The sequence below is a fragment of the Podarcis erhardii genome, assembly GCF_964252035.2.
Source record: "Podarcis erhardii genome assembly, chromosome: 10".
NCBI classification, from domain to species: domain Eukaryota; kingdom Metazoa; phylum Chordata; class Lepidosauria; order Squamata; family Lacertidae; genus Podarcis; species Podarcis erhardii.
Window position 1 is genome coordinate 46492819 of NC_138500.1, and position 15215 is coordinate 46508033.

The window sequence follows — 15215 nt, forward strand, 5'->3', positions numbered from 1 at the left end:
TTGCTGGTTATTTTTTACACAGTAGCATTTTGTTACATAATGGTTTATTGTTTTGTTTTATTATTGATACTTCAGGAAATCGGTGTATTCATTATCTTTAAAAAGATATAAATAAATTGTAGTTTACTCACCTAATCCCAGGAATCTGAAAAAGGGGAAACTTTGTCTCCAAGCATTTGTCCTTGGACCTGATTCTATCTACAGCTTAAAAAGCAGTATCAATGGGGTCATTTCTTCTTATGGATCGCTCCTGCTATTAATTATTTCAAGGACTCATACTGAAATAATTTGATATTGTTGGTAAGTTGCCTTTGCTTTAAGAATTCTTTTTATACAAAACTGAACAATTCAGAAGTAACAAGATCACTCATTTGAATAGAAATACTTCTTGATTATTCCAGAGGCTTGGTGAAAAGTCGTACTCCATCACTTTATAATTTGCTGCTCCATCATATGCAACCTTCTAAAATGAAATATATTACAACATAGGAAACCATCTTAGAGCAACAAATTCAGGATGAAATATGGCTGGCAATTTGGGCTAATTCTCCTCCCTGATGTCTGCGTGTTTTAAAGTGATGCATTTCGGTTATCTTACACCAGAACATAAAACAGAAGATTATGACATACAGAAAGTGGAAACAGTATGCCACCAATGGAGTCATACACCCAAGTCACTATTTTAATATTTCACTGGCTTAACCATGTGGATGTGGTAGACTGGGATTTAGGTTGTATGATAAAGCATTTATATGCACATACATAAATATGAAAAATGGGCAATTTGCATTTCCTCAATTCTTTTCTCTCCACCTAAACATGATCACGTGTTGTTGCACTAATTACTGGAGATTGTCAGCTAAACATAAGTTTTCAGTCCAAGTGACAATTGTCATCTAAATTGTTCTGGTTTCAGGTTACTGATGTCAGGCTGAAATTATATATATAGATATATATAGCACATTTAGTCTCAAATCTTCCATTATTGGGCAAGGTGACTGAGTGAGTGGTTGCTGAACAACTCCAGGCATGCCTGGAAGAAGCGGACCATTTGGATCCCTTTCAGTCGGGATTCAGGCCTCATCATGGGACTGAAACTGCCTTGGTCGCACTGGTTGATGATTTCCGGCAGGCTAGGGACAAAGGTGAGAGCTGTTTCCTACTTCTGCTGGATCTCTCAGCAACTTTTGATACCATCAACCATAACATCCTTCTGGACCGTCTAGAGGAGCTGGGAGCTGGGGGCACTGTCATACAGTGGTTCTGCTCCTTTCTCCTGGGCTGTGTTCAGAAAGTGGTGGGGGGGGATGAGTGTTCAGACCCTTGGGCTCTCACTTGTGGGGTGCCTCAGGGTTCTGCCCTCTCCCCCATGCTTTTTAATATCTATATGAAGCCGCTGGGAGAGATCATCAGGGGGTTTGGGCTGGGTGTTCATCAGTATGCGGATGATACCCAGCTCTACTTCTCTTTCAAATCAGAACCAGTGAAGGCGGTGAAGGTCCTGTGTGAATGCCTGGAGGTGGTTGGAGGTTGGATGGCGGCTAACAGATTGAGGTTGAATCCTGACAAGACAGAAGTACTGTTCTTGGGGGACAGGTCAATTCGACTAACAGATTGAGGTTGAATCCTGACAAGACAGAAGTACTGTTCTTGGAGGTGCAGGTCAATTCTGTGTCCAGGGCAGCTGTTTACCAGCTCCATCTGGTATGCAGGCTGAGACCCTATCTGCCCCGCGGATTGTCTCGCCAGAGTGGTACATGCTCTAGTTATCTCTCGTTTGGACTACTGCAATGCGCTTTGAAGGTGCCCCGGAAACTACAACTAATCCAGAATGCAGCAGCTAGACTGGTGACTGGGAGCAGCTGCTGAGACCACATAACACCAGTCTTGAAAGACCTACAATGGCTCCCAGTACGTTTCTGGGTACAATTCAAAGTGTTGGTGCTGACCTTTAAAGCCCTAAATGGCATTGGTCCAGTATACCTGAAGGAGTGTTTCCACCCCCATCTTTCTACCTAGACACTGAGGTCCAGCGCTGAGGGCCTTCTGGCGGTTCCCTTGTTGCGAGAAGCCAAGTTACAGGGAACCAGGCAGAGGGCCTTCTCAGTAGTGGCACCCGCCCTGTGGAACGCCCTCCCACCGGATGTCAAAGAGAACAACTGCCAGACTTTTAGAAGACATCTCAAGGCAGCCCTGTTAGGGAAGCTTTTAATGTTTGATGGACTATTTTGTTGGAAGCCGCCCAGAGTGGCTGGGGAAACCCAGTCAGATGGGCGGGGTACAAATAAATAATAATAATAATTTACAGTTCATCTGTCTTTCATCATAGAACTGAAGATTGCATGGACTTTCTTATTCTAGCAGTGACCAAATCTAGATATATTTAGCTTTGGGTAGGTGGCTGCTTCATGTGTCTTTGGACCACACGAGTATAGTGGGTCTTTTGAATTAAAAATCTTTAGGATTACACTTTTAGTTCCATAATGAACACATACTAATAAGAAAGAGTCAGTAATTGGTTTTAAAAGGCATTTCACCAAGAAATTGTAGAATTACAGAATGCCAAGTTGCCAACAGCAGCTGCTTAACATTCAAGGTGCACATTCACTTAAAAAGTCAGTTCATGTTTAAAAGTAATTACAATCATTTTTTATATATAGCTCTGGAGTACATTCAGAATAACAGCTATGACTTTCTTGCTCCCATGGGACCTTGCAATACTCTGACCAGAGTTCTGGACTGATTGTGTGTGCGGATAAAGCTAAAACAAGAAAGAGAGTGTTTATTAAGACAGAGATAGAACCTGGATATGGCAATTGATTGGTGCCTGAGAATGAATATAATGGATGACTATCATGATGAATGGGTGGACTGAAAGCAGCATTAAACTTTATTATTCTGGGGTAAATGCTTCCATGAGAAAATATTACAGCAAGTTAATGCTTTATATACCAAGAGATATACAGATAGACACGGAGACTGTGGACACACTTCCATTTACTCTACATTGTGCTCCTACTGCTGGCTTAGGATGTGATGTAAACACATGAGCCACAATCTATACCTATCCTGTATGGAAATACTGAATTTTGACACATTTCCCCCCCAAAACCCAGCTTCTATCCAAGTTGAGAAAAAGAACAACCTAGCTGTATTTTAAGCGTTCAATGTGCACACAGCCCATAACAAATATTGACCAGGGACCCTTTCTCTCAGCTACCAAAGTAGGAACATAGGAACCTGCTGGTGACTAACACTGGAGGTTCCCTCCCCCCCAAACACTCACAACTACAACTTGATTTGGAGGAGAGAAAAACCATGTAGCATACAGAAGTGTTTTGGATAGGTATGCCACACAATGGTACATTTTTGTTTGTCTGTGTGTGGCTGGGTTTTGCGGTTGGATGACCACACTATGCCAAAATGTAGTTATGGAGTGTTTCTCCAATGCTTTATTTTGATGATTGTGGTATCATCGTTACCTTTTCGGTTTCTTTTTTAAACTGTATTTCATCTGAAAGAAATCCAGATGGTCTTTTGTCTGTCTTGACATTTAACAACAACAAAAAAAGTATCCACTCGACTATGCCTCCAAGATACATTATGACTAATTTTTAGTGTACAATCTGACCCCCTCCTTTGGGCATCTTGTTGGTTTTGCATCGCTTCCCCTTTCAGCAAAGGCCAAAATGTGCTAAAAGGGAGGCAGTTCGGGGAAAAGAGCGCGCGTGGCCCGAGGCGCACAAATCCTGCCGCGCTTTCTTATTCTTTGCAGATTCAGTGGGAACCTCTGATTTTGTTCGAGGGCGGCCGCGGCGCTTCCACTACAACCTGAGCCCTGTGGGCTCCGTCCTCGAGCAGGAGCGAACCGCATTGAACTCCGCCGAGTTCAACATGGGTAGACTCGAGCTGCGCCTGAAAGTACTTCGAACGAAGTTTCACGGAACGAGGCTGGGCGTGGTGAAGGAAGCGTCCTTTTAAAGGTGGGGTGGGACGGGAGAAGCAGAGAACTTTTCCCTTTTCGAGCGTTCACACGAGACCACGACGCGTGCCCACCGTGGGTGCCATTCGCCCCTCGAGCGTCGACTTCCCTCACGGCTGCGCGTGAGGAGAAAAAGAGGAGCGAAGCGGCGCCTCGCCTCGCCTCCCCTTCCCCTCAGCCAGGGTGTGCCGCCTCCTCCTCCTCGCCCGCCCGCCCGCCGCGGAGCGAGGCGCCCCTCTCCGGGAGACGCCTGCCGCCTTCCTGCCTCCCCCTCCTCACCGAGTCTCTTTGTGGGGCCCCAGGGAGAGGAGCCCAGCGCGCCGCCGCCGCCGCCGCCGCCGCTCCTTCGCCCGCCCTTCCCCGCTCCCTCCCGCCATTGTGCAGCCGGCAACGCCAGCTCTCCCACCTGCTGGCGGCGGCGAGGCGAGCGACGCCCCCTCTCGCTTCCCATTCGCTCCCCATTCACCCTTCTGTGCGCGCGTATGTCCCCAGCTGAACCGGGGAGAGCCCCCTCCTCCTCCATCTCCGCCCCGCTCCGGAGCGTGCAGTGCCGCCACCTTGCCCTCCCTCCCTCGCTTCCTCCTCCTTTCCTCCTCCTCCTCCTCCTCGTCGCGCGCTCCCCGAACTAAAAGGAGGCAGCTGTTCGGCCAGCGGCGCCTCCTTCTCGCTCCCGTTTCCAGCCCTCGGGAGCCGTCGCCGCTTTCCACCCCCCCAGGCGTGCAGCTCGGGGAATAGGAAGAGGAGGCGCTGCTGCTGCTGCTGCCGCCGCCGCCTCAGACTGCAATGTGCGCCCTGCTGCTGCTGCTGCTGCTCCTCCTGCCGCAGCCCCAGCCGCAGCCCTGAAGGAGCCATGCCGGGCTGGAAGAAGACCATCCCCGTGTGCCTGCAAGCCGAGCAGGAGAGAGGTGGGTGAGTGAGCGCCACCCAGGCGCCGCGAGGGGGCTTCGGCGGCGGCGCGGCCGGCAAGTGGGGTGGGCTGAGTGAGGCGAGACCCGGCTCTCCGTCGCGCGCCGACCCTTCCCCCTCCGCCCGCTCCCTCAGGTGCTCTCCGCCGAGCGCGGAGCCCTCCTTCGGCTCCGGGAGGCGAGCGGGTGGCGGGAGCGAGCTTGCCCCGCGAGGGGGGGGGGGGAGTGTCTTGTCAGAAAGCGGCACCTGAGGGCGGGAGGGGCCGGCCCGTCTTCCTCCTCCTCCTCCTCCTCCTCCTCCTCCTGGTCGTGCCGCGAGTCAACTTTTATTTGCCTGGCTGAGGGAAGAGCGGGTGGCTGGGCTTCCCCTTCAGGCAGACCCTCCATGGGGCCTTGGCTTCTGTTTGTTCCGCCGGTATCCTTGGGAAACGGAGAGACTTGGCGAAGTTTTTTGTTTTAGTTCCTGTTCTCTCTGGGGCTTCTTCCGTAGGGGAAAAGTGGCTCTGCAGGGACATTTTGGGTCCAGAGCAAGTGTTTTTTGGGGGGAGGGGGGGAGGAGAGCGCTGGAATGGATCCTTCCTCTGGTGGGCAACAGTAGTGGAGAATGCAAAGTCCGGGCATGTCCCCACAGTGTTGTTCTGGTGTTTTGCCTGAGGGGAGGGGTGGTGGCAGGTGCTGCGAAGCGAGGGACCCCTTCCCTTGCAAGCCACGCAGCATGGCAAGCCATAGAGCCCCAGGGTCCAGCTGGAGGGAAAGGAGGGTGGGCCCTATGCCCTGTCTCCTTTTAGGAGGAAGCTCCCTCCGTGGCACTTGGAGTGGGCAAGCTGCGCCAACTACGAACGTGGGGCTTTCGGAAAGAAGCAGTGCCCTCATTTAGAGTTGTCTGGTTCTGTCAGAGCGAATGCTTTTAGACATTTACAGGTCTGTACAGCAGGCAAGGAAGGGATGGCTTTTATTTCAGATAGTCCAGATCCTAAGGGTTTCTCTGTTATGCAGATTTCATCAGAGAAAGCTGGTGAAGTAATACAGTAGCCCCCCCACCCTTTAAGGGACTTTCTACATGTATAGTGCAGCCTTCTGGTCCAGAGATAGCCCTGATATAAGGGGAATTGTTGGCTCGCATTCATATTCCAGCACCAGACAAAACTATTGCTTTCAGCTGCTTAGCCCCTCTGAACTTTTTCCTCATGTTGAGTGCTCACTGTTTTCATTAGACACTGTGGGGAAGCTTGCAGAGGCTGTTATTTTCATGCTTTGTATTTTATCTGTCTTAAAAAGCCATTGTTATGGAAAGAAACGCACCAGATTTTGTCAGAAATGGTATTCTGCACACACTTTCTCTTGGGTATGTTTGCAAAGTGACCATTCATCTCCACTGGTGGCCATGGGGCTTTTAGATCCCAAGTTTAACCCTAATCAGTATCTGTGCTTACCAAGTTCTCAGAAGTAATTAGCTGATAGCACTCATCCTCAAGGTAAGTTAGAATTGCTGGAAGTCTGGAATTTGGAGAATACTCCTATAATTTGTACTTGTCCTGGTTGATGGTATCAGAAATACATTTGTGGTTCTTGAGACATGGAGTAGAGGAGGTGGAGCAACAACTTTATAGAATGTTTGAGAGCTGTGGAATCCAGATGAGACTGTCAATTTGCAGCAACCAAATAAAGGGTTTTCCATGCTAACGTGGGCTTGTTTCGGGTACCGTTCAATTTTGTTACAACACAGTGGATTTGATGTTTCTGGTAACTTTTCAAATCCTTATAAATTCAAGCTGCAGTTTCGTAATGAATTCAGAAGTTAGCTCTGTCACTTAACCCAGAAATTGTGTTGCTTATATTTGTGTGTATAATATTTGAGGGTGAGTGGTCTGATTTAGTCTGTTGTATGCTAGAATTTGCAGGCTTTCAAAATACATTACTGGGCAGAGTATAATGTACAGCTGCACACATTCTTCCATGGTAGAGCAGATATTTGGTTTGTAAGACTTGACTAATGATTTGGTAAAATGTATTGCACCACTGATTTCATTTTGTATGTATGTGGGTGCAGATCACTTACAATTCATTTTGCACAAGAGTAGCTAACAAATATTAAATATGAAGCTTCCTGAACTGCTCCAAAAGAGATATGTTTAGCTCTGACTGAGGATAAAACATTCCTGGATGTACGTTAATCTTCATTGGTAAATGACAATAGTACTCAAATACAGCACACAATTCTCATTAGTTTTTTTACATTGTTAATTGAAATATAAGCATTCAAAGCAACACATGATTTAGATGTTTTCTCTTGTTACTGTTATAATAAACACCTTTGTAAAGCCAACATACACTTGAATAAACTTACATATTCTGGGGGGAAAGGTAGATAAATTCCTGTATTGTCACACAGAGAGCTAACATTAAAATGCAGGAAAAGCCTCCCCCCCCCCCCCGCCAGCTAAGCTCTGCATAGCAAATATGGCAAAACCAGAGAATAATTTCTGTGCATCAAAATCAGAGTCAGGAATGTGCCTTTACATTTATCTCTCTCTCCCTGTTTTTGTAGTGTGCAGTGAACAATTTCCTTTGGTCGTCTTTTCTGCTTTGATGTTTTTCTGCACCAGTAGAGATGTTGCCTTGTAAACAGTTCTCATGCTTGTTTATTTAATTTGTATTTCTGTTCAGCTTATTTTCATAAGAGTTCAGCAAGCCCATTTTTACAAATTATTTATCGCTCTCTTATTTTCTTTTTCCGTGGTGTAAATAAAAAAGCACTTTGAATTTCTGAAGTAGAGTTCATTTTATATTGCTCTAGCTTAGCTAATCAATTTAGCAAGACTTCAGTGCTTTTTCAGATTCAATTATCTCTCTTTGCTTCAGATGCAAGGAAAATATTAAGTGATAAAAATAAATAATTGGTGTTGAATTAGGGTACAAAGAGACCACCAGATAAACATTTTAAACTCACTGGAAAAATGGCCAGTGTTGTAATGAAATGAAGGTGCATATTTAGTGTTTATTGTGGTGCTGACTTGGAAAGCAATTACAAGTATAGTTAAAATCTGATTCAAAGCCAGTTTGCTTATATCTCCCTCTGCTGTTAGTAGATAATATTTCTCTTCTGTAGTTCATTTATAGGAATCAGGGTAACATTTTTTTTTCTGTGCTTACTTTCAAAGAGTAAGTGTTCCCTGTTTTGTGTGTTTATTTTGTGGATCATAGATGTAAATAAATAAATATACTGGTGAACTGTAGAAAGGTTGGTATTTAACATATGGTGCTCTTGTGAGATGCATGCCTTGAAAGAGGTGATTTTTCTATCTACATCCACTTCAACAGCTCGATCAACTGGATGAAGGTGGCCAAATTGCATTTTCCTTCAAAACACACTGGAAAAGAACCCTAAATAATTCAACAGCCAACTTGAATTCCATTGGTTTTTTCTCCTTAGTCACTTCTTTCATAAACTGCAACCTCTTATCTCTTTCTTTGCCTTGTAAAATTAACATGTGCTTCCATGAACTTATACCTCTCCTTTATGCACGCTATAAGCCACAAAAAATGGAACACCCTTATAACTAAAGAAGTATAGGAGCTCAATTCAGCAGGAGAAAAACATTCTTGTCTCAGGTTTCAGTCTCCAACCTCATACCTGATTCCTGCTGCACCTACCAAGATGCATCCTATTTCTCATCTTTTGCCCTTTCAATCTGCGCTCCTAAACTCACGTAATAGGGAGTAACACCTGATTTAACAGAATACGAGGACAGTACGTAACCCAAGGTTCCACTGTATTGGTATGCAAGAACCAGCTAGTTTATTACTTATTTTGTTTACAACCCCACCTTTCCTCCAGAGAGCTGGAGTGCATAGTTCTCCCCAACCTCCTTTTACCCTGAAAACAAGCCCATGAGGTAGGTTAGTGTGGCGTTTGCCCTCCTAGGGGACATCATGCTGGGTCATAAGGAAAGGGTTAAATGAGTGTGAAGTGAAAATGATTGGTAAGTGGGAACCCAAGGGGAGGAGTTAGAGTTAGTGTTGTTAAGGTATCAGTGGGGTGTTAGAGGAGAAAAAGGATACCTCTGTGGGTTGGGATAGTTTGATGTGAGAGATAGACAGCTGGGGTAATTAGTTAGAAGTTATTAGGAAGGTATAGGGCGGTAAGAACCTAAGATTAAGAAACTGACAAGAAAAATTATCTGAAACCAAAAACTTGTTAAGGCTTATAAAATAAACTTGTTTATTTGGTTTAATGTTCACAACTGTCTGGACTCTGTGTGTACCTGAGAGAAATGGGTTGGTGGCAGCGGGGAAGCAATCACAGCGGTGGCACAGGGATCAATAGACCGTCTAACGTCCAGGGACCCTGTGTGATCGTCACAGTTAGATTGAGAGACAGTGGCTGGCCCAGGGAGTGCCAGCTTCGCCCAGCGACTGTGGGTGCCCAGGGCCGTGGCTGCCATATAGCGTGCATGGCCCTGGGACTGAAACTTGTGGGTGCCTGGCCCCTTCATGGGGAATTTTGTGGGTGCTCAGGCACCCATGGCCCCAGGGAGATGGCACCTGTGAGGGTCACTCAATGCCATGAATATTGACTGCCCAGAAAGCTGCTTTTAACAGGGGAGTGCTGGTTTGAAAAGTTGGTGACCCACCTAAATCATTTGGCGATGCTATCCCCTGTAAGAAACTTGTAGTAAGCACTATCTGTGCAGGTCAGGCAATTTCAGCTATGTCAACATAGCTCCTCTTTTTCAGGATATCATTTGGTAGAAATCTGTTAAAATGCATAGGAAGCAGCTTCATAGTAGAAACTAACCGTGTGGCTGTTCTGCATATGAATTCCTGTACAGTGGTACCTCAGGTTACAAACACTTCGGGTTACAAACGCTTCAGGTTACAGACTCCGCTAACCTGGAAGTAGTACCTCAGGTTAAGAACTTTACCTCAGGATGAGAACAGAAATCACTCGGCGGCAGTGGGAGGCCCCATTAGCTAAAGTGGTGCTTCAGGTTAAGAATAGTTTCAGGTTAAGAACGGTCCTCCGGAATTAATTAAGTTCTTAACCAAAGGCACCACTGTATAAGTGAATTGTCCAAAGTGTTGCTGACTTCAGTGGGATCCCTCTCAAAGTAATGCTTAGGACAGAGATTTGCTAACCTTTTTGGGACCGTGGGCACATTTACAAAGCAGAGATGTCATGGGCATCGCACACACAATCCTGCAACCAAGCACACAATTGGCTACAATAAAATGCACTTTTCAGGCTTAATAGTGTAGGGAAAATAGATTGTGGGGCACCAGAAAGGGCTCTGCTGGTTCATGTGCACCCATGGGTGTCAAATTGGTAGTTCCTGGCTTAGGATCTCACAGCCTAGATTAGGCAGCTGATATGTTAAACTAGTGACATTTTTAATTTTATGTGTGCATTGGATAACTGCTGTTTCCATCATTCTAATTCTATGCTTAAAAAAAGTTGGAAATTGTTTTAGCCTTTTTTTACTTTGCACAGTCAAGATTACACAAGTGATTATGTGGTGTTTTACAAAAAAAAAAAAAAGATTTGAGTTGTGGTCTCTGTTGATTAATGACATTGTAATATAGCTACTGAAGTAAAACCTGTCACTTCAGAAATGGCATGTAAAAACCAACCAATGTAATATGATGTATCATTAAAATTCAGGGCATATTTTCCTCCAGATTTCTGCTTAAGCTGCTAAAGCAAATCCATTTATAAGCCACCTAAAACACTTTTGAGGTGACATATGAAAGGAAGAAGAAGGAAAGAAAGCATTTTTGGGTTGACATTCTTCAGTATTCCTTCCAATCAAGTTAAATGAAATCATTTTATGGGTTTCCTGTGTCAGCTTTACAGCTGATCATTTTTGACAGGAGTGGAACGAACAATAAGTCTTGTTTATGGTTTGGAATTAGGACGGCATCACAAATGCAGAGCTTAGAATTAGGGTGACGGCCATTTTTAAAAGTTACATGTGAAGTTTAAATTACTTCTATAGCTTTGTGGTTTTAAATACTATTTTATGATTTAGCTTTTCCTAACTTACCAGCTGCTACAATTGCTAAGCCATGTGCAGCCTGATACTATTTAAAATTAGATGCACCTAAACCCATTATTTCAATGGGTTTAGGCGTGTTCAGCTCTACATTGGAATGGGCTGTTCAACTTTCTAGCAGCTCCTGTAACCCTGTTATCATTCACAACAGTTGCCGTCCTGAGAGCTGATGCCCTTCTCCCAAAGGTTCTGAACCTGAAGAAGAGGAGGAGGAGGAGTTTGGATTTGATATCCCGCTTTATCACTACCCTAATGAGTCTCAAAGTGGCTAACATTCTCCTTTCCCTTCCTCCCCCACAACAAACACTCTGTGAGGTGAGTGGGGCTGAGAGACTTCAGAGAAGTGTGACTAGCCCAAGGTCACCCAGCAGTTGCATGTGGAGGAGCGGAGACGCGAACCCGGTTCACCAGATTACGAGTCCACCGCTCTTAACCACTACACCACGCTGGCTCCTGTACACAAATTGTCTAGCAATGGTTGCAGCTTGGTTATGAGTGCTTTACATACCAATATATTTAAAGGCTGAGGAAACCTCAGTGTGCCCATATTGTACTTTTAAAAAAATGATGTTTTATTTATCCTCACATTTATCACAAAAGAAAGGTTAAATTCTGTTTACCTTATTTTCTCACACTTGCACAAAATGAAAGCTCGCACACTAATAGCAGGAATCACACCCCTGCCTCTTTCCCCACTGGATGACGGCACTTGATGTGAAGGTAATATCCTCCAGGGAAGAGTGGAGGATAAAATAAAAATTGTGAGAAATGGATGAAGGCGGAGAGAGAAAGAGCACAAATTTATTTGTCTATTTGCAGAACCAAGTCAACACATTGAGACAAATTCTAGAAATATAACCAAAATAAAGCACTAAAAAGACCATTTTGACAACCCCCCGAAAAACCAGTCAAGTTCATATACAGGTACAGTGGTACCTCGGGTTAAGTACCGGAGGTCCGTTCTTAACCTGAAACTGTTCTTAACCTGAAGCACCACTTTAGCTAATGGGGCTTCCCGCTGCCGCCGCACCGCCAGAGCACAATTTCTGTTCTTATCCTGGAGCAAAGTTCTTAACCTGAAGCACTATTTCTGGGTTAGCGGAGTATGTAACCTGAAGCGTATGTAACCCAAGGTACCACTGTATTGCTGTTGGGATGTGGTACATCTTCTGTGTGATAGGTGCCATGTTGCACCATTTATAGCTGTAAACAGACAGCATTTTTGTTGTGTGGACTACATGGTTACCTTCCTAGGCCAGTTTGGGAGTAACTGTATCATCCCTGTAGCTGTTCCACATTTCCATGTGGAAGTGGTAAGCACCCCACACCAGTAATTATTAAGCAGCTTTATGCTGTTTTGATATTAGGAGGTTGCTTCATTGTGTACATGTTTATTACATACTTGAAAACACATGTGAGCGGTTCATTCCCGCTAACCCCACTCTCCTGCTGTTGACAAATGAGCAGGCCATAATCACATATTGTGCCTTAATTGAATACGCTGCTAGAGAACCAGCTGCTGTTCATGGGCCAACTCTAACCCTTTATTCCATTACAAGAATTCCAACATGCAACATCAGTCACAATCCCCTTGTATATATCAATATATACTTGGAATGAAAACCAAGTTAACAAAATGACTGCTAAACTTCACTGTAGAGCACAGGGAATATTTGCGAGCACAAAAATCACCCTCAGATGGGAAGTAATATGTTTATCATTCATTTTGACAGTACTACCTACATTCTAAGAAATGTAAATAATTTCTAATTTTGAGGTCCGTAAGGAGCTTACTGCAACCAATCGGAAGCCATGCCTTGGTTTCTGAACGTTTTGGAAGTCAAATGGACTTCCAGAATGGATTCCATTCGACTTCCAAGGTACCACTGTACAGGCCTTCATATTCCTGCCCTCTTGAAGGGATAATCAAGCAGATAATAGGAAAAAGGCTTATGTTTGGTTTATCTTCCCCGGCCCCTAACTACAAACAGCCATTCAGTTGATGAGAATATAAATCAAAGGAAAACCAGAAGACTTGTGACAAGGACTTTAACATACAGTCGTTTGTTAGATTTCGCATTTAAATTTTCAGAACAGAAAGCCTATCACGGGTGAGTGTTTTCTTTAGCCTTGTGTTTTATCCATTTGTTTTTATTTATTTCACCAGCCAGAAAGAACTGATAGGAATGAATATACACCCCTAGCATCTTGTGAACCTTTTGCTGAAGACCAAAATGATTCCTATTCTAATGAGCGAGTCAGACAATAAAATTCTTGCTCACTGCAACTGCAAGCAGCTGAAGCAGCACTTTTGATTTTAATAGAATAAATTTAGGAATGAGACATAAAGAATACTTGGTGAATAACAAACATTGAAATTTAAGCAATGTGGTATGAGATGCATCTTTGTCCAGTAAGAATATGTACAGCACATAAAGATATATAGATGGAATATTGGATGCAACTCATATCTTTTAACAGAGGTCCTTCCATCTTAATTATAGGTCCTTAAATTTCAAATTGTCATTTGTCTTGCAACAGCAATCAGCAAAACAGTTAAGTCATGTAGAGATTTAAACCTATGTGCAATTTGAAAATACTTTATATTATTAAATTGACAGGATTAAGAGTACTGTTCAATTGTCATGAGTGCATCTAACACTGTACATAGATTTTATGGTCCAAAGCCCAGTTGATCTCTGTGCAAGAAGAAGCTAACTGACTTTAATTATAGGAAACGTGAGATAAGAATCCATGAGATAGTGTTCATCTGGTCAGAGTAGACTATCAGACTCCATAGAATATTTGCAGTATCCAAATATGTCATGCCCCATTTTTGTAGTGTGTAAGTTTTGCAGAGATGAATCAGAGTGGGCCAATCTAAAATGTGTGCTTTTTGAGTTTTTTAATATAGATAATATTTTTAAGCATGCATAAACCAGAATCAACAGAAGTTTTCCTTTCAGGAAACCAGCTTATGGCTCTGACAGTGTGGGGTGTGTGGAAAGGGCAAGAGTGCAGCTCTAGGACTTTTCTTTTTTAAAATTGCAGGAGCAATTATGTTTTCTGGGTTTTGTTTTTGTTTTTTGCTGTGGCAAGTGAATGAAGTGATAATGAATTTTCAATTTCTACTACAGTCGTACCTCGGTTCTCAAACAAAGATATTTCCCAGTGGTGTCCATTGCTGCCCTCTGGCAGATTTCAGGTTTGTCCTCCAAGTTTAGTCCAGATAATATTGTATTTTGTGGAGAAACAAGGCCGTTCCGGGCATTGAAGTCACCTCCCAAGACAAGCTGAGGGTTGGGTGACAGAGAGTCTATACGTTCGAGTAGTTGGTCAAGTTTTTCCCAATATGATCTCAGTTCCCCACAATACTTTACTGGAGGTATGTACACGCAGATATAGTATTTATCAAGAGACTATCAGAAAGGGACAACACTAAAAAATTAGGGGTGGTCAACGAGGGACAATGTTGAATTGATACATTAAGAGAGGTTGACACCAGCACCGCCAGTCTATTCAACTCCCGAAACCATTTGAAAACCAAGGCATGGCTTCTGATTGGCTGCAGGAGCTTCCTGCACTCAAGCGGAAGCCGCGTCAAACGTTCAGCTTCCGAAAAACATTTGCAAACCGGAACACTTACTCCTGGGTTTTCAGTTTTCGGGAGCCATTTTGTTCAACAACTGAGCCATTTGAGAACCAAGGTACCACTGTTTTGGGAGAGGGAATGCTCTTGCCACTTTTGACTCTTGCCACATGCTCTTGCCACAATGTTAATGACATGTACCAAAAAGAGGGTGCCAGCTCACAGTACTGTATGAAATACTGTTCATTCTGTGTCTCTGGATTCTGATGCAGACAACTGTTTATCTGTCCCTGTAGCTGTTTATTTATATACTCCATTAGTCATGTAGCTGCAGTGTGCATACACAATAATCTGAATTCTTAGATGTTTTGTGGAAAAAAGCAACAGATAAGAGGAGTTGTTCTCAAATTTTGTAAACCTCCTTCCCGTGGCTTCACATTTCTGCCTTACTTGCTACCTCATGCACAAATGACACCTGTGACTCCTCCATTGGAAAGTCTGAAAAGGGAAGACATCTATACCAGCACAGATTTCCTTTGCCTTCTGTGTTTCTGCAGCTTGTCCTCTTGGAGAGAAAATCCTCACTCAAAAACACATGCGTGCCACTTCACAAGCAGACTGAAAATGATCTTGCAATTCCTAAGCTGCCTGAAGCATATTCCGAATTAGAGGGGGGAGGGGCTTTT

The 15215-nt window shown here is 44.0% G+C and overlaps 1 protein-coding gene across 3 annotated transcripts in view; it reads left to right on the plus strand.

Annotated features, from left to right (window-relative positions):
• Positions 1 to 4239: 4239 nt before the first annotated feature.
• GRIP1 (glutamate receptor interacting protein 1) overlaps positions 4240 to 15215 on the plus strand; it is a 331256-nt gene continuing 320280 nt past the window's right edge. For 2 of the 3 annotated variants that reach the window (XM_081877835.1, XM_081877839.1), the window contains exon 1: positions 4240 to 4887. In XM_081877835.1, the coding sequence (XP_081733961.1) occupies positions 4833 to 4887 (55 nt within the window). In that variant the 5' untranslated portion in view covers positions 4240 to 4832. The remainder of the gene's footprint in view (positions 4888 to 15215) is intronic. The other variant, XM_081877843.1, reaches the window with a different exon arrangement.